Source organism: Ciona intestinalis, unplaced genomic scaffold (genome assembly GCF_000224145.3).
Source record: "Ciona intestinalis unplaced genomic scaffold, KH HT000171.2, whole genome shotgun sequence".
Lineage (NCBI taxonomy): Eukaryota > Metazoa > Chordata > Ascidiacea > Phlebobranchia > Cionidae > Ciona > Ciona intestinalis.
The window spans coordinates 180640-200183 of record NW_004190493.2 but is presented as its reverse complement, the minus strand read 5'-3'; the positions used below and the strand labels follow the sequence as shown (position 1 = coordinate 200183).

Below are 19544 nucleotides of genomic sequence, written 5' to 3'. Positions count from 1 at the left end.
GTTCAAAATGCAACACGGCAATGTTTGTTATTCGATCGATTTCGTTACCTGATAATTACGAACACCCGTGATTATAACGAACACGCAACAAACATAAAACATCAAATCGCAGCTTTAACAACCTTTCTATCGCACAGGCGCCCGCACTATAGTCAGAAATATGCAAGATTTCGTAGCTTGAATGACAGACGCGCGTAAAATATATTACGCCCGGAATTTCAATAAAATTAACCGATCACCGTCCGGATTTACTTCTACAATCAGATATGGAAACATTAGGGATTAGGCTATCGTGTAATTCGACACCTGCTGTAATTGCATAAGGTCAAATTCGCCGACGTTGCGATTCGTTACTTGCGAGAGAGCAAATTCACAACGAACGAAAAATGATTAAAGAGAAAGCTACGCTGACTAGTCTCGTTATCTTTTAGTAGCTTCACTTTTTTCATTTTTTATATTTTTCGCTCTCGCGTGCAACATTATAGCAATAGCATAAGGCTCGGCGCTCGGCCCAGATTTCAGCCGAGCGCCGAGCGTCAAAAAAGGAGACGCTCGGGCACGAGCTTTTGAGTTCGGGCTCGGCTCGGCACATCCCTAATATATATATAATAAAGTATAAGATTAATACAAATCTAACTACATACTGCATAAAAAATCATAGCAAATAACTAAGTAGTAAGTTATCTTGTAATTATGAAAATAAAACAACATTGGAATTATAAAAATTTCCATGTGTGGACTTTAAATGAACTATAAGATGAACCATATCATTTCTAACAACATATTTTTGTATACAGAGGTTTTAATAGTTTACTTTACATCAGTTTATCTAAAATCAATTCAAACCAAATGGTTTTCCCTATGACTTACAATAACAAAACATACTTATTATTAAAAAACAGTAAAATTTTATGTTAAAAATAAAACGATAATGGATGCATTTTTATAAATTGTAACATTTGTACCTGGTGTAATACAAACAACGATTTGACCAGTTCGGTCAAAGTTTCTGTTGATATGATGTTGTTCGAATACATTCAATGAAAGGTTGATTGCTTCAAGAAAATTCCCTTCAGATGAAGTTGAATTGATTCCTTTAGGACAACCATCCAACTCTGTAAGCTTCTCATATTCTAAGTAAAAAGTATGTTAATCGAGATCTGCTGTGCGTATTTACTAAAACAAAACAACTGAACGACAGATAAAATATATCAGATTTCCAATGAACAAACACAATTATAAAAAAATCTAAAGTTATTAGTATTATTTATTGAATAAAATTAGCAGATTTTCATAGAACGACTGTACAGGAATCATGAATTTAAGTATGGCATTGGCATACTAATAAGTATTTAAGTAAGTAGCTTTAGTGACTTGATTATAAGCAGGTTGTTTGAACACACCATTGGTTTTTGTTTATTAATTAATATACTGATTACTGAAAATATAAACTGTTAGTGCTGGTAGTACCAGCCTGGTACCAATAACCATTAAAACTTACTGTTAAATAATCTTTTTAAAGTTGTAATAAGACTTGTACAATCCTCCAATCTTTCAGTTTGAACAACACATTTATAAAAATCCATGTAAAGTTGATTTTGATAATTTCTTCGCAGGCAATCTCTCAGATGAATTGGAAAATCTTCAATGTCTTGTGTTTCGTACAGCGTCCTTTATGGTTTAATTTTATTCTATTTAATTAAACAATATAATTGAACAGAACAATAGGAGTTTAGTGGAAGTTTTACTAATATTTTTATTGCTTGTATTTGATTAATTAACCACTATATATGAAATTAGTTTCTTTTAAGTTAGATATTTAAAAAAGAAGATATTTAAAAAACACTCCATTGTACCTTGTAGGCAATCTCGCATTTGTTGAATTTTCAAGTCAAGCTTGACCCAAACATCTCAGCACCGTAAAAAGGCGCATAAGGATACACTTTAGTTTAAAAACTGCCAGAAATTCACGTGGGGGTCACTCTTTTGTGACAATCAGCCACAGGCTTTTGGGTTTGGGTTGAGATGAGAAAACTGGTTTTTCATCAAATACATGTCAATAGTTGGGTCAGAAGTTCAGTTTAAAAAGGTATAAAATATATTTAACAAGCAAACGAAAAATTCTCACCGTGAAAATAAAACAAGAGTAAGTTCATGACAACATTTCTTTTGTTTCCATTTTTTGAATAATGCCTAAAACATAAACATGTTATTGTTTTAAACTTATATTTAAAATTTCTAAATTATATCATTTTTAATTCAAAGTTCATGTTATTTTCCAAGATTCACATATTTCTAAAAACAACTAAAGGTATAAAGTTATCCCATCAAAATTAAGTTAAATAATTACTTTTAAAAATCCATTGATTGCTCTTTCAAATTGAAGATAACCATATGCATCATATTCCCACATTTCCGAACTCATTTGAATAAATACATAAACCTCAGCTGTATACGAGCGTAACACAAAGTTCGTGTTGTCAGTGATATACCCGCAACGAACTTTCATGCTGTTTGACCAAAGTTCACTCACCTAGAAAATATTATCACGTTTTTATTGTATACGGATTAAAACATATTTCGTTAGCAATAACTTTACAATATCTGCCATTAAAAGTAAGTTTTTATGTTTCAGGTATTGTTTTGGTAGTTTGGAGACATTAAAGCCCAGAGCACAATGTTATTACTAAAAAACATAAACTAAACACATAAAACTGTATAAGGACTTTATGAAGTAAACAAAAACCAACTTGAGCTCTGATGCCTGAGAAAGGAAGATATTGGTCGATATAAACGCACGAGTTCAAAAATGTTTTCTTCATTCTCCACATATCACTTCGACTTATATATTGATCTTTAAATGAAACTTCAAACAAATCAAGAGCTACATCCTGCAAACATAGGGAAACGACTTTTTAACTTAACAATGGAATTATGAAAGTAAGTTTATTCATATTAAATTGGAAAATAAATAGAAGAATTATAATATTTCAATGAATTTTGTAATAAAGGATTAGCATGTATATGTCATAATGGCCTACTAAATACATACACCAGAAATACACCTAACTGCTCATAAAACGAGATCCCTCTTGATGCCAACAATGCCTAACATTTACATCAAATAAGATCCCGTTTAATCGATTTAATAAGCCATTATTGTAACAAAACCACTGCAAACACCAAGAACACAACAGACCTGGAACTGCTCTGATTGTAAACTCCATTTTAAAATTCAAAATGCCATTCATAAAACCGAGATGAAACTTTGCATTATAATTGGCATTGCTCGCGTTCATAGGCCTCTTATTTTCTAAGCAGTTTAGGTGTATTCCTCAGCCGTGAATTAAGTAGGCCATGACGTCAAATATGATATTGTATTTCTAATAGCATAATAAATTAACCAAAGAAAGTAAGTAAACCAAAGTAGTTGTAAGCACATAAAATATGCTAAAAAAATTTGTATTCTTAAAACAATAAAAACCCAATGGCACACATAACTTCATTACTGTTTTTGATATTGTTTTCTATATCTGCCTAAATTTTCTGTGTGCTCATAAAAAAAAAAAAAAAACATACTTCTGGTTCTGTTTTGTATACATAAACATCTTGGAAAACTTTCAGTCCAAATGATTGAGCTAATGTTGCTTCAATACTGATCGTATCTTTTGCCATTTCCCCATCTTTTAATGAAATAACCTTCATATAAAACACAAATTAGGTCACCGTATTAACAGTTCTGATATGCTTATACCTTTTTTTCAAATTTTTAAGCTTTAAATATAAAAAAAGAAAAAGAAAAAAATTAAAATTTTTATTTGTATAATTAGAAATGATATTTTTAAAGACTTTTTTCCTTTTTTTTAATGACTAGTGCACATATCTTTTTCCAAATTAACAAAATAGCATGGATTTATGTACACAACAAACTAACTGTGAAACCATTATTCCAGTCCGGTACAAGGTCACTAGACTAAAAACATAACTTAGTAGGCCTTCAAACAGAGCTTTGCTGACCATGATAATATATAGGGATGCACATTACAGAATAATTAGGTATTCTAGGATATCCTAGAATACTTTATTTCGAATGTAGAATTCCGAATCTAGAATTTCAAATCTTTTTATATTTATAGGAAAAAATAATTTTAGCCACATCAGTCAGTTTATTGACTCTTTCATAGCAGCCTTGTTGGATCATGAGCTGTAAAATGATCAAAAATTGTACTATTGGGTAGTTTTTGCGTCACGAAATGTATAGCAGGCTATGAAAAGACGGTGCAAAACGTTTACTCTCGAAAGTCCCACAAACACAAAAATATTTTTTTTAAAAATTATTAAGTTTTAAAAATTGTTTATATAGTTTATGAGGTGCCATGTGATGACGTCATTAAACAGAATACCGAATCCTGTAATTAGATTCGAATACAAATGGATTCGAAATTTTGTAATGTGCATCCCTAATAATATATATATAATATCATGTTTTTTTTTAAAAAAAATATTAAAGTAAAGGAACCTGAACCAGAACAAAGTCGTTTGCCGATCCATTGCAGTGATGAATCTTAAGAAGATCAAATGTTTTCACATCAGGCAAATCTGATGTATTGAAAATCAACAAGGCATCTAAAACATCAGAATATGTAAATTCGTAAGATACAGATATCCAGGTATGATAAAATAAATAAAACTTACCACTATAATTTTGTTGATGTATTTTTAGCTTAAACTGCTTCATTGTAATACGATGTAACATTCAAGTAAATAAACAAACCCCGCACTCTTTGTATTTGTTTATATATGACGTAATATCATTAACACGCTATACCATAGATATCTTACCATACTTAAAATTTATGGTTCCTTATCAGTGTAAAAATGATTATCATTGTCCAATACTGGTTTTATAATTATCAACTACGTTATACATTTTTTATTTAGATACATTTTTGTCGGACAGTTGTTCTTGCAGTGCCGATATATCAAAATCTACGAAAACAAGAGAGCACAGCTTTAATGAATAAGCGCGCATTAAACTAATCAGCATAGAATAATTATCCGTCATATTTGGTAGTAGGCTACACAAAGAACATTCAAAGTATTCTTAAACCGTAAATTCGCGATCCCTGTTGACCGTTTTTAATTGTTTCAAAATAATTTGGCATTATCCGCTTAAGATGTCCCTCGTTCTTCCACCCTAGCCTATGATGTTTAATCGCTGTTTGGACAGATCAACCTAGATACTCTAATACGTATGGACAGGTCGTATGATTGGAAAATGGTGGCCTAACCGTTCAAACGCGTGTTGGAAATAGAATGAAGCCTAATGTCCGGATTTAGATCCTCGCCCAGAGTAACAGTTATTTTGTATTTATTTTTTTCTTTATTAAAATGTATGACTGTTGCAGTGGCCGACGTGTGAAAGCCGTAAATTTAACTTTAATTCACCCCAAATTTACTGAGGTATTTAGATAGATATGAATAAAATATAAAGCGTGGCCGAAAAACGACAGTCGTTATCACATCGGTTTAACAACTCGTGCCAGCTTACGAGTTACCATGTCTATTGCATGGTAAAAAGTTAATGCAAATAGAGATCCGCATTAACTCGTCTTTTGATAACTCGCTAACGGCGTTGTTTTGCATGGTCACTAATTTATCTGCGTATCAACATTGAGTTAACTTATTTTAGCGCAATGTCGTGAAACCTAAACATATAAGTTCTGATACCTCATGGTGCTACTACCAACTAAAAACTGTAAAAATAATACCCTAAAAAGATCGGCAGGGAAGTGGCCTGGGGGGAATAGTCACGGCGGGGAAGTAGCCGGGAGGAAAAAAATCGCCGGTGGGAAAACGCCCGGGGGAATATAGCCTAGAACCGTTACTTTCGAGATATAATTATTTTTGGAGGGATTTTTTCATTTTTTTACGTCAGCTTATAATTTAGACAAAGTGTTTTGCCCAAAGACACATACGGCCACAACGGTAGCAGCGTCGAGCCTTGAACCGATTACCTCTGGGTTACACGCAGGCACGCTAACCACTACGCCACGGCGCCGGACGAACCGTGTAAATAATATTAAATGCTTGTACATTTACCGTATGCAGTGTTCTGTTGTGTTTACGTCTGAGAAGCTCAGTCACAATTTCCTATTCGTGTGTGTATGTTCGGAAACGCCTGTCAGCGTCTTAACGCCCCTTCAATCACGTGAACAGGCATTTTGGGTTTCGCAAAATCGCCCTTTTTTTTCTGTACGATTTCCTGCCACGTTTGTGGCCAAGGTGATCCTAGAATAGTATTATAGCGGCCACTTTTGATACCTTCTACTGGTGCCACCAACCTAAAATTTAGACACTTTACTAGCTAGACCTCAGTGGTACTCACTCTAATATATTTTAAAAAGAACATTAATACTCATATTTAAAAAAATGGTAAATTAAACCAATCTCGCACATTTTTTAAGGAACATAATGTTTCATTTTTTAGATATTATGCAGCGCTATAACATAAGCCGATATTGATTTCTTTTTGTTGAAATGTTGTTGGGCAGTGGGCACGTATGTAAAGTCGTGGTTGGCCCCTCCAGAGTCTTACACCAATATGGCTGATTTTGTTTTGTCGCCAAAATGTAGACCAATAATAGTCCCACGGAATAAAAAAGATTGCTGGTTGGGTTGAATCAAATTCGATACAAATCACTTCTATGGGCTTAGGGCCGAATGACTTGGTGTTGATCCGACTTCTCATACAGGCTCGAGCAGGGTGCTGTAGCTTCTCTAGTTCTAATTGACCAATGGAGTAAAAATCGACTGTGCAGGGATTTCCCAAAAAAACAATGTCACCAACTTTGACTGTTTCTAGCTTCTAAACTACTATTTTTCAGTAACATGCAAAATATGACCCCAAACTCTCACAACACCAACAAGGGATCAAAGATCTAATGCGTGAGCACGATTAAAACCAATTAGCATAGCATTAAGTAACCCTTTTACTACAACAGTCGACTGAGCGCGATCAAAAACAAAACCCGAAGTAAACAACAAAGCTGGTTTCAATTGCCATTGGTGACTGTGAAGCAGTAGGTAGATTACATTTATACATGTATTATAACCCATAAAGACCTATGATGTAGGAGGATTGAGTAATTGGTAAAGAATATGTGTAAATACGCTTTGTACAACTCCCGTATCCTTGTAAACTTACATTAGTTAACCTTGTCGTCGCTTTGTGAATTCGAATAAACCGTAATTACAGAGTAATTAGGTAATGTTAAACGTTGATATTATTCATATGATGTTTAAATAAAAAGTATATGTTAACTACGATTAATGATAATACGGTATAAAAATAGTGCATTTAATCCCTAATTTAATGGTAATAGTTTAGTCGTGAATCGTTGTGAGGATTTCTTATCTTACCAACAGGTGCCCTCCCAAATTTTCAAACAGTGTTACCGCTATGTTAAAGTACATGAGAAAGGTAATCGTTAATACATCGCTAATCATAAGGTGTTAAATCTAAAAATTTAGTCCAAAAATTATTAATATATATTATGATTTCAATCAAGAGAATAAAGAATAAACGCTAGATTCAGGAATTGAGATAAATGCGGAAAAAGTCGCGCAGAAAACAACGATTTATATGACCATTAACGTGCTCAACAAGTTGTTGTATAGTACATTATTTGTGCATCACAATGCCCTTGCGTGACATGTGATGCCACTTAATACATCCAGATTTTGTAATTTTATGCTCGTTCCACAAACTGGCATTTAACCTAACATCAGTAAACATGAAACTTTAATTTCTTCGAAAAAAGTAGTTAAGTGTGAGTTGGCCAGTTACAATTTAACTCTTTTCTTGCTACAGCATGTGCAAAATATTAAATTATAAAAAAAAAACTGAAATCAGTCGCCAGAACTTAAATACAGCTTTAAAATAGTAAAATAAAAAATTGTAATCACAATTAAGTTACAGAAAAAAAGATTCATTTTTTATAAACCACTAAAATATTTTGAAGAATGAAGTTATCTTGTTTATAATAATTAAAGGAATACCAACCGCTACTAAGTATCTGTATATAAGGATTAACACAATAAAATAGCAAGCACGAAGTAGTTGCATAGACACGTTAACTGGTGCATCAGTATGCGCAAACGAATGCTTAACAAACAAACAAAAAGAGAGCAATAAATCTTTGCACTGCATTTATTTGTTGTGTGTTACCATACAGTTTGTCCATAGTGACGAAAGACTGGGCAAGTTTAACAAAGTGTACTTTTAAAGTAAAACAATAGTTAGTTATTGAACCGTTATGGTAGTTTAGTTACTTATTATAAACAAAGAAACAAACAGTTAAGTTAAAATGAAAGTTACTTCATACATTCATTGGCTGCTACATTTAAAGTAACATAAAACTGGCATGGAAAATAAATAAGTTTGTACATAAAACATGCTGCTGGTTTTTGTAAGTTACTTTTTTGGGAACTGGGCGGGGAACTTACTTTGCTTAGGTAACAGTATTGTACCTGAGCTAGTGTGTATTTTTAAATGTAGTGCTTGTGCACTAATGATGTACAACTTTAACACAAGTGTAATTTAGGTGTTCTTAAACTTTTGAGAACCTTTTTTTGAAAATATCTACAAATCCCACATTTCATATTTGCTGATGAAAGCATTAATCATTTTTGCCATGTCTCTTACCCCTTTTATGAAACTTAAAAATCACCCGATGTCCACCAAAAGCTGTGCCTTTAGTTTAAAAACCCCTTACTGTAATTGTTAAAAAAGTGGCAGTTTGTTAAGGCACAAAATATAATAGTTCAAGTTGTGATAAAAAAATTTTGAGTTTTGTGAGTATTTTGTAAGATATTTCAGTATTTTGAATGAGGATTATTTTAACATTGCGTGCTTTTTTCCATAAAAACTGGCAAAATACAAAAAAATAATTGAAAAGAACAAGCCACCCAACATTCATGCTAAAACACAGAGTAGCGAACAAACACTAAGTTTAACAAAAATAGAATTACAAGTTTAAAGCCAGCATTCATTACATAAAGGTAAGCTGTGGTACAATGTTTAATTTGCTACATTTATCGCTTCTTTAAATTAATAAGTTGCTTGCTCCATACAACTTGTAGTTCGTAACATCAAACAGACCAAAATATATACATGAATACCCCACATCCAAGTATCAGAAACAGAGCTGCGGACAAAAAGATCTTCTCTCTACGATCTTGATGCATGGAAGGAAAAACCATATCTTCCTCTTTAGCAGCAACATCAGCAGGATCTTTAATTCCACAAACAAAGCGAGCTGACTTCACCATGCATTGTTTAAAACTAAAAGTTGCTGTGGGAAAAAAACTTTAAGTTCAAAGGTTTATGTAGCATAAAACTTAAAAATATTAATAGTAAAACGGTTATTCATAATGATACGATATGGGATAAAAAATGGAATATTAAATACGCCACTTAATTTTAAATAAACAAATAGGGAAATGGTTAGTTCTACAGATCTTAATAATGGGTTGTTTTAAAATTGAACTTACCGGGAGGGCTATCTATGATTGAAACTTCATCTTCAGCATCAGATGGTATGTCCCTCTCATCCGATTTCCTGGAAGGTAAAAGGAAAACTAAACATCTGCAACTATAATAGTCTCTCATTTATTTACAAATGTAATATTAGTTGAACATCTTGGTTGACATGATAAAAAGTAGTAAAGCACAACTTGATGCGCTCATAAATACGTTTTCACTATTGACAAACTTAAAACAAATTGAACAATAAAAATTTAAGTCAAAACTAATTACAGTTACTTTAAAAATTGACAGTATCAAAAATAATTAAATTATGATTTTACTCCACATGTTTTAATCTTAATCAATACACATCATTTTCATATGTGTTGTTACAGTGACAACTATCAGTATTGTTAAAAATAGAAAAATATCATTATTGGTGAGAAAAAATTGTTTACTGTCGACCTTTAACAGTAAACCCTCTAAACTCGAAACTGCTAATAGTTAATTTTGTGGAATCAAACAGTGACAAACTAATATTTACTTGATGCTGTTTTCAGATTTAATAAGACCAAGTTCATATTTCTCAGATGGAGGTAGCGAGACATTCCTTGTCCAATATGTAAGTCGTGCAAGCTGAGAATATTAAATTGTGTTTTACTAAAAGTAATATTTAACTTTCTCGCTATCATGTAATTATGGATTGGCGTTAGACATGAAACTGTTAATCTTTAAAGAACATTTTTTAACTCGTATATTAAACTATGTATTGTAACAAGAATCAGACCACACGAGGCCATGCTAGGTTAAAAAGACGCAATAAAACTTGGCAGTCTTACTATCACACACTTTCGACAGACTTAACATTTGCTTAATGGGAAAGGGTTGTAAGTAAAATAAAAGAAATGGATGAAAGAATGTCGATGCCATTAAATGTCAAACAACAAGGTCTACAATATAGTTGTTATTTAAACAAAATATACACTTACATCTTGAACTTGGGATTTTCTAGTGAAGTAACTGACAATCACAGCTACAATGATGGTTGTTGAAAATAGTAAAGCTGAGTAGTACATGTAATGAAGTTTGGTGAGAAACCACGGTCGAGTATCTATCTCGCCACACTTTGGAGGCGTGTATACGAAGATTGTGATCAACCTTGCAAGGCCAAGGGTACTGCCAACCAAACCTCCATAAAATGCTCCCTGTTTTAAGATATATTTCCATTAAGGATTATATGTTATGTTTAGGAAAAAGTGTTTAAATAAGTCAAAAAAAAGTTTTAAAAAACTTTGATTGTAAAATAACACTTGATATTTTACAGAGAACGAACACAAGTTCAACCTTTTCAGTGCAACCTCTCCACAAGATACCAGTGAGAAATATGGCTGCGATAGGTGGTGAAATGTAGTTGGTGACTTCCTGGATGTAGAAGAACAGCTGTCCTCCTTGAAACTGTAGAATAATTGGCACCCAAGCGATACTAACTCCCACCAACAATACGATAAACAATCTAAACAGTAACTTTGGTTTTTATATCACATAAACACAAGACACCATATGTTCTAAGATTTCTTATTCTACCATAACACAAACAAATTCTGGCATATGGTACTTCCTCATAGATAGCTGTGCATTATATTAATGCTTATCTATAAACATTCTTCAAACTTATGTGGCTAAACAGAAGTGATACAGAAAACCATAATAACAACAGTTATAACCAAATGAGAAAATAATATATTCCACCCCACAATATCTCACCTTCCAACAACCATAAGTTCAGTGTTAGAAGCCGACTTACGGAGTCGCTTCCACAAATCAAGGGTGAAGATGGTGCTTGCGCTGTTGAAGATTGAATCAAGGTCACTCATAAGAGCAGCGATCATAACTGCCATCATCAATCCTCTTGCTCCTGTATCATAAGATGAGATGATACCAAATTAGTATATGATAAATGGATACAATTAGACAAATGGCTTTAAAAAGCACAAAAATAAACATGTTTAATATTAGGTTAATTAAACTTTTCTTGGGTTAAGCTAAAATACAGTATTAAAAACTGAGTTTACATCAGACTTTTTGAACACACCAATTTTTGCAAAATTAAGCTTTTAAAATATATTTTAGTCAGTTAGGAATGCAATTCTAAAATTTAACAATATAAAAAAAAATTTAAAACACCACACAAAATGTGTTTTATGAATCAGCATAGTTAAAAATTTGCGATACGGGTCCTTGAAAAACCTTACTAAGTTAAGTATAAATATGATCTAATTTATTCAACTGTAAAGTACTTCAGATAAACAAAACATAAAAATATTACCTATAAAGTTAATGTAAGATAATTGGTATATGTTGTAGTGATAGGTATCAAGTCTGTAAGTTATATTAAACAGTGCTGTTGTAAAATTGTTATTTAATCCAACTGTCACAAATTTATGCTGCTATTTTATTGTATGTTGTTAGTGTCTATATATTTTGTGCGCGTTGGTTTCTGGGTCGTTCTATAGACTTATCTAGAACGATAATTACGTATCGGGAAGTCGTAGAACTGCAAGGTCTGGAGCTAAACAAAACACCCCTGCTGTCACGTATCTAGATGCTGCAATTATCAAGCTGTTCCTTTGTTTGTGTGTCTTTTGTTGCGTATATAATTGTGTTGTGGTTTGTATAGATTATATAGAAGATACGATTAAGAGACAAAGAGACGGAATAAGAGAATGAATAAATAAGATACATGAGATTCGAGAGTAAAGTAAACCGAATACGTTGATTGCTGCTGCTGCCTTGGGAATACGAGAAACAGGCACAACGTTTTAGCTACGGTGAAATGGGACCAGCTTCAAGACACCTTCGATAGGTAATTCCAACTAAGAATTCACCCGTCACGCAAAAAAACGTGACACCAACCATTTAAAGTTAACTGCTTAATATTGTTGTGTAAACAACCTAGCACAGGAAACACATTTCCTAAGGTAACTTGATACAAATTTCAGAATTCATCTGCATCCTTAAAATACGGAAGGGCGATCAACATACTGTTTAAATTTGCCAAGTATGTTAAATAATAAATATCAAAATATTTCTTAGAAACCAATATCTAAAATCAATTAAACAGTATGTTGGTATCCAGGATAAAACAAAGTTGCCTAGTTTGTTCAAATCATCTGTTACTGTAGTGTTAATTTGTTGGTACCTGAACCTCACAACATATGATTTAAACACACTAGGCAACTTTGTTTTATTACACATCCTGATTCCTGTCACTGGGTCTAATTTCTTAAAATTAACCATTGAAACAATGAAAAGCAATATTTAAACAATAAAGCAGACATTGGAAACAGTTGATATGTAATGTAAATCTAACTTATGATTATGTGTTTTGAGCATGAATAAGAAGGGCATTGTTTGGTCAGTATGTAATATGATTTGTTTATAAAGCACCAACTCTGCATTATCCAACAATGTTATTTAATACATTTATGCATTTTGGCACATCAGTCTAACTTTTTTGTTGAATCCTTGTTCTTGGAATCAATATGTTTTTATGAAATGTTGTCTTGGTGTGTAAAAAAAATTCAGAATTCACTACACTGCTACACTACTATATTTAACCTGAATTTGCATTAAGTTTTCAAACACACACACACACATGTGTTTACTAAACCAAGTTTTACCATGATGCATTAATCAAAACAACAACTCATAGCATGAGTGACAACTCTAGGAAACTAAACAGACTTACCGGAAGGCATGACTCCAAGAACAAGCTTAGGATAAGCAAGATTCGAGCAGCCAGATTCACTTCCACAGACCTGATAACAATGTTCACCAGGTACACATGCAATGTCATCTGTAAGAACATATTTTAATTATACAAACACCAATTGTCAATATTTATAACACATATATATATATATATGTTTGTTTAAGTCATGGTTTACACCATTGGATAAAACTTGATAAAGTTGACAAATACCATAATGCAAATAACATGGTGACTATTTATAATTCTGGAACTTACTTTTGTACAAAACTCTTGAAATCATTCCAGGCATAACCATGATGTACATGGGAAGTATTTTAATGAAACCAGCCATCAAGGTCCCACCCTGTGCATGGGAGAGACTTTTTGCTGCCAATGCTCGTTGAACGATCACCTTAACATATTTAAGTAGTTAGAACTGAATAAGTCAATCATCAAGTAAAAATTCTACCTGGTCAGTGCACCAATACCAAATAGACGAGGGTGTCTGTCCAAGCAAGAAACCCAACCATGGCATCTCATCGTCTGTTATACCCTGCAATCATTTCAAACGATGTCAAAAATTAAAACAAAATTGTTTTTTCTAATGTACAACTGAAACAATTTGAATATAATGAGTAATGTTCACATTTACAATATAGCAGGTATTTATCACACATTCCTTTATTCACAAATTGTCTCACAAGTTTCAAAATAAATAGTTTTAGATTAAGTAGTTAAGTACTATTCAATAAAAAAAAAGAGTTTAACCATCAAAATACATTTAATGTCTCAGTGTGAGTATAACAATGAAATGCGAAGCACCTTTAACATTGTAAACGAATCTTCACGTGGTTTAGGAAAACAGCTGTCTGATTCATTCACAGTAATGTTATATGTGTCTTCTATGTATGTGATGTTTGGAGATGCCATCATATACTTTTCTTTCATACCATAGTAACCATTCGTGTAAATAAAACCTGAAATAAATAAAAAATAGAAACACCATGTTCATGCTCGACATTTAAATACCAACCGCATTATCTTCCTAAATTAAAGAAAATTGTTTTAATTTAGAAAATTTTAAAATCATTTCCTTTTAACTTGTAAAATATAAGGTGAAAAACACCGCATACCACTGAGTACGGACCTTGTATCGTCAAATACAAAGCACCACCAATCATCAGCACAGCTTGAAGTGAATCAGTGTACATAACAACAGTCAAACCACCTATTTAAAGTAAACAATGTGAAAGTGGCAGACAGTAAACAGCAAAGTTCAGAGTCTTATTACAACTTGATCAAATATTTGCTTTGCTTACAATAAATAAACTTAAATCACCTGTGACTGTGAGTAGTGCTGTGAGGCAGACAAGCAGTGTAACGGATGAGTAGAGATGCCATCCCATTGACTGCTGGATAAATAAAGCCCCAGAATACAGGTTAACCTGAAATATGACATCTTATCATTCAACCAATTAAAAAATGTATAAAATTATTATTTGTTAACACAAAATTACCGCTGCATTGCCACAGTGGTTAGATCGATCACCTCGTAACCATTGGATACCAGGTTCGATACTCTATTGCTATCATTGTGGCCGTCTGTGACCTCTATCAAAAAACTTAATGGTAATCGCTTAAATAGCAGTGAACATTAATAAGTTGTCTAAATCCCAATCACACAAAAGACTTTTTTGTCTCATATCATATTTGAACATTCTTTTTGAAAATTAGAGTCAAGTAGGTTAAACATAAGATTTAGACTTTAACATTTTGGTTTATACAAGATGGTGTTACAGCTACTTCATACTCTGATTTATACCTAGAACAAACTTGGTACTTACTGATATTTTTGTTAAGCAGTACAAGATAAGAGTTAGGGTAGCCAAATAAATTCTCAGTCGTTTACCCCCAAATCTCCTTTCAAGGTACTCTGGCATTGTACATATCTGTAAATATTGCATTTTTACATATAAATAAGTATACGAAAACTATCACCTACTTAAAAAATATATGGTAGATCAGAATTAAGTTCTACATGAAAGTTAGAGGTAAAAAGACCACACAGTTGTATTGTTAAATATCTTACTCCAGATGCAATGTAGACAGGAATAAAGACCCATCCAAGCAACTGTAGTAGCATCAATGCATTCAACTCCCATGCCCCAACACCAATACCTCCTGAAGCACCTGAACCAGCTAGCCCAATAAAATGCTCACTACCAATGTTACTTACGAACAAAGACGCTCCAACCTGAAATATGGTATCATTAAAAATAAAGACTATATATAATTATATTTGTTCAGAAATTTAGAAAAGCTAGTTGACATGTACCAAAAAGAAGTTCATGTTTCGTCCAGCAAGAAAATATCCTTGAACTGTATCTCGTCTTGATAAGCAACTTGCCTGAAAACAAATATATAAAACGTAGGTTACATACGTGGAATTAAAAATTAACAAAATGCTTATTGCTTACCACAACTCCAATAATAAGGATTAACAAGAAATAAACAACGACTACAGACAAATCTGCAGTATTCAGTTGATTTGATAATTCAGTCATTTTTGTGTATAACCCGCCCTACAGCAAATATCTTAAAAATCTGTAAATTAAATCCAAGAATTTAAATACGTTTTGTAGCAATACGCTGTCTTATCTATATTCATGTGCTTCACGTGCGTCATTCGATAGCATGTAAATATCAAAGTCCGAAATATATTACAATACATATATGTAAGAGAGCATAGCTCTAATAAAAGGGAACGTATAAACTGCTCAAAGTAAAAACGACTTTTGAATGAAAAACGTAAATAAGTGAACGCCTTACCATCAGAGTCGTATAAACACCTATTTCTATGGCTCTGCTTACCATGACAATAAGTTTGTCAACAATCGTTTCGAAGGCGACTAACAGAAACAGTAAAGTTAGACGTATATTACGGCGCGACCTCACTTAACATAATGCAAATGTTCACTCGCTTTGAAAGGTAGGCATTCCCGACTAGCCAATAACGGTCTCAACTTCCTATTAACTTTAGGCAATACACATCTATTCTTAACTTCTGTCACGATCGTCACGCTTCATTGGTTTAGCTCTTCAATAGAAGGTTGTAGAACACGATAAAAAAAAGGGGATCACGTCAAGTAAAATTTTCTTTAGATGGGTTATTGAGCTTTAAAAAATGGAAATGACCTAAAAATACCTGTAGGAACTATTTGGGACACTACATCTTTCCGAAAATACAGTTGACATGTTTCCTTTGCCTCATTCGCTCGTAAAAGTGTTCAAATAGTTTGTTCTTTGTTTACTACGAAACAGGACGTGAAAATACAATAAAATGGTGTCCCATCTTCCCCCACCCTACTATATAATTTCTCCTGCGAAAAAACACTAAAACACCTTTGCTGATTTTAAACAATAACCAACACAAACAAAAATGCCAACATTTAAAATGGACAAGTTTCAAGTTGTTTCATCACAACAGTTCCATCAGATTGTAGACTGTAGTAATAGATCGACACAGTTCAAATGTTGAAAACATTATATATGACGGACATCTAGAAAAGTAGTAGTTCCCATATCATCTGTCTAATCTTCATTGTCAGTAATCATCAGGATATTATTACAAACACAAAAATGGTAACTTTCCTACACAAGTCAAACGGACTATCTTCTGTACAGAAAAATCAACACACAGCAAATATTATATAAGTGAGGAAATCCACATTTTCAATTCCTCCAAGTTTACATTTGCACTCTCTTCCAAACCTGGTTTAGCATTGCATTCCAAAAATTCAATCTGAAGAGAACAAAAATGTGTCAGTCTTACAAATCACTGTGCTAACAGGTAAAGATGCCAAACTATGGTTAAAAGTTGCAACATAAAAACATTTGAATTTAGAATCTGACCTTAAACTTGGACAGATGACTAAACTGAAAGTCTTCCTCTTTACGACCAAGAAACACAGAATCTTCCCCACCACCAGAGGTGCTAGAAAGTGCCGCTGATTGTGTTTTTCTCACTGTGTTTCTAATATGACAAAAACACACAAAGTTGATTAATTTAAATTATAATCATTCAAATAGAATCAATACTCAATAAATAACGTTGGCGAAACATCAACTTACAATTCCTTTTCAAGTTGGTTTAGTATGACGGTTTTCGTTTTTGAGTTGAATAAATCTGAAACAAAAATATCAAGAAAGATGCTTACATTAACAGCTTAAACTATAAAACAAAAAGTATAATTGTTTTTGTATATTCCAAAATTTAAAAAATATGTTAGGTATAATAAAATAAAACAATGTCACAGTATGAGTCATGTCATGACCAAAGCCCAAGGAGGATAGTAGAAAGTTGTTATCCAAATCATGTTAAATTTTTAGTTAATTTTCTTGTTCATAATATTTTTTTAAGATATATATATTAAATGTTAGTATAACTGTGAGGAACCAATGCATGTGAAACTTACGTATAGAAACGTTAATCACAACGGAGTAATACCTTGCTTGTTACATGCAATGCAGATTGAAGGTGCAATTTTATTCAGCTGCTTATCAGTAAAAATTTGAAACAGGAATTCTGCCACATCTTTTACGTTTTTTTGGAAACTTCCACTGTCCACAACAAAAACTATACCTCTGCAAAACAATCACATGTACTTCAAACATAATTTACCGGCAAAAAACTTCATTTATTTGTGTTCAAGACAAGGCTTGTTATTTCATTTTTTAATTTTTTAACACATATACTATAGTAAAATATTATTACCTGGCATTATCTTTGTATTTTTCCAAATATTGAAGACGTATTGCCTCATGCCCAGGCAAATCAACAACCGTTAGAGTTTTGCCCTGTAAAAACAAGAATAGAGAGATAAATGAGTAAATGTTACTTGCTTTATCCTGGCATTGCCTGAAAACGACAGATGTTACAATTACATGGGTGTTCTGTTTAATACACCTGGTGCAATCTTACAGGTTACCATAAATGTAACTGTGTGGACTGTGAATGATTTTTTTTAACCCCCAGTTTTAAGTCCTTGGTGCATATAATAATACAAGAGATTTTAAATTTTAAAAAATCCCATGCTAGGTTTATTAGCAGCCTAATAAGTTGAAAAGATACGATTTTATTAATTTTACAAGTCACACAGACATCCACTCTTAGTTCAGTTGGACACCACAAACACTTAACATTAAAAATATTATAAATTATCACAAAAGCCACTTTTTTGTTTAATCACCTGATTTGGCTCCACAATGTATTGTGCTTCATTTTCCTTGAGTGAAGTATGAGTTTCTTTCACTACACCAGATATTAGCTATATACACCAACAAAATATGTATAATTTAAAATATATAAATATGGCAACGGCCTACTTAAAAATGAGCAAATTTGTAAATTTAATATATGTATGTATACGTACATATAAATATATAAAAAAAATACACAGAGTTTATTTTAATGTATTAAAAAAACTACCTGAGTAAACAATATGGTTTTCCCAGAATCAGATAATCCTGCTAGTAAAACACCTGTTCTTTGCGCTTTTCCACCAAAGAATAATTTCCATAACACTGAAAAAATAAAACTCAAAAATAAAAAGATTCTCCTACTCCCAATCATTAAAATAAATATTCCTATAATAATGTATGTACATTAAAAGAAAATATTATTTAAAACAGAAGTGCAATTGATTTACTGCCTTTTGTTTTAAGACCTTGTGTGCGTAGTCAGTCCACACATGTAATTAAAATATAGACTGAAACTTTATTTTCGGCTGATAAAACAACACTTAGTACCACACGGCAGCGACGGGCAAACATAATTTTATAGAGAAAGAAATAAATATTTCTATTACAGCCAAACATAAACAGTGATTATTTGTCATCGGTCTGAGTTTTCCTCCCACCACAGGATAGTAGTGTCGTCGTTAGAACATTGGCCTATTAGTTACCGTGTGTGTGCCAACTTATTGCTTCATATTTACAGAGTTTGCAAGTTGGGATTCCGCTTAATCAATTTGTTTATAAGTTTTTTATATACTCAACAGCAGAAAAACTTACACTTTTAGTTCCCTAAAGCAATAAAAAAACATTAAAAAAACACGCCACCTAGTAAAAATAAACACCTCGTGCCAGCTTACGAGTTACCATGTATGTTACTTTGTGGGTGATTGTTTTTTTGGGAATTTTTTCATTTTTTTTATGTATGCCTGATAATTTGGACAACCATCAGTGCCACTGGGTTGGAGCAAT

General features: G+C 32.5%; 3 protein-coding genes across 5 annotated transcripts in view; all 3 read right to left on the bottom strand.

The window, feature by feature from the left end:
* LOC104266695 (GATOR complex protein DEPDC5-like) overlaps positions 1–4868 on the bottom strand; it is an 8893-nt gene extending 4025 nt beyond the window's left edge. For both annotated transcript variants that reach the window (XM_018816266.2, XM_026839206.1), the window contains exons 1-8: positions 4696–4868; positions 4520–4626; positions 3580–3699; positions 2751–2891; positions 2351–2533; positions 2129–2193; positions 1502–1671; positions 966–1133 (exon numbers count right to left, since the gene is read on the bottom strand). In XM_018816266.2, the coding sequence (XP_018671811.1) occupies positions 966–1133; positions 1502–1671; positions 2129–2193; positions 2351–2533; positions 2751–2891; positions 3580–3699; positions 4520–4626; positions 4696–4756 (1015 nt within the window). In that variant the 5' untranslated portion in view covers positions 4757–4868. The remainder of the gene's footprint in view (positions 1–965; positions 1134–1501; positions 1672–2128; positions 2194–2350; positions 2534–2750; positions 2892–3579; positions 3700–4519; positions 4627–4695) is intronic.
* A 3148-nt stretch (positions 4869–8016) lies between these two features.
* Positions 8017–15884, bottom strand: LOC100177553 (sodium/myo-inositol cotransporter; the record flags this gene model as incomplete). The annotated part of the gene is given in 16 exon segments (XM_002130719.5): positions 8017–9356; positions 9556–9623; positions 10074–10165; positions 10519–10734; positions 10874–11042; positions 11294–11444; positions 13278–13385; positions 13557–13692; positions 13750–13833; positions 14103–14257; positions 14428–14508; positions 14620–14725; positions 15125–15229; positions 15370–15534; positions 15616–15687; positions 15758–15884. Coding segments are annotated over 16 exon segments (1998 nt in total). The 3' UTR covers positions 8017–9153.
* Positions 15885–16679: 795 nt separating this feature from the next.
* The window catches only part of LOC100179908 (signal recognition particle receptor subunit beta), a 3719-nt gene continuing 854 nt past the window's right edge, over positions 16680–19544 (bottom strand). For both annotated transcript variants that reach the window (XM_002130587.5, XM_026839207.1), the window contains 7 exons: positions 18769–18863; positions 18530–18607; positions 18055–18137; positions 17788–17924; positions 17412–17466; positions 17193–17313; positions 16680–17082 (listed from right to left, as the gene is read on the bottom strand). In XM_002130587.5, the coding sequence (XP_002130623.1) occupies positions 16987–17082; positions 17193–17313; positions 17412–17466; positions 17788–17924; positions 18055–18137; positions 18530–18607; positions 18769–18863 (665 nt within the window). In that variant the 3' untranslated portion in view covers positions 16680–16986. The remainder of the gene's footprint in view (positions 17083–17192; positions 17314–17411; positions 17467–17787; positions 17925–18054; positions 18138–18529; positions 18608–18768; positions 18864–19544) is intronic.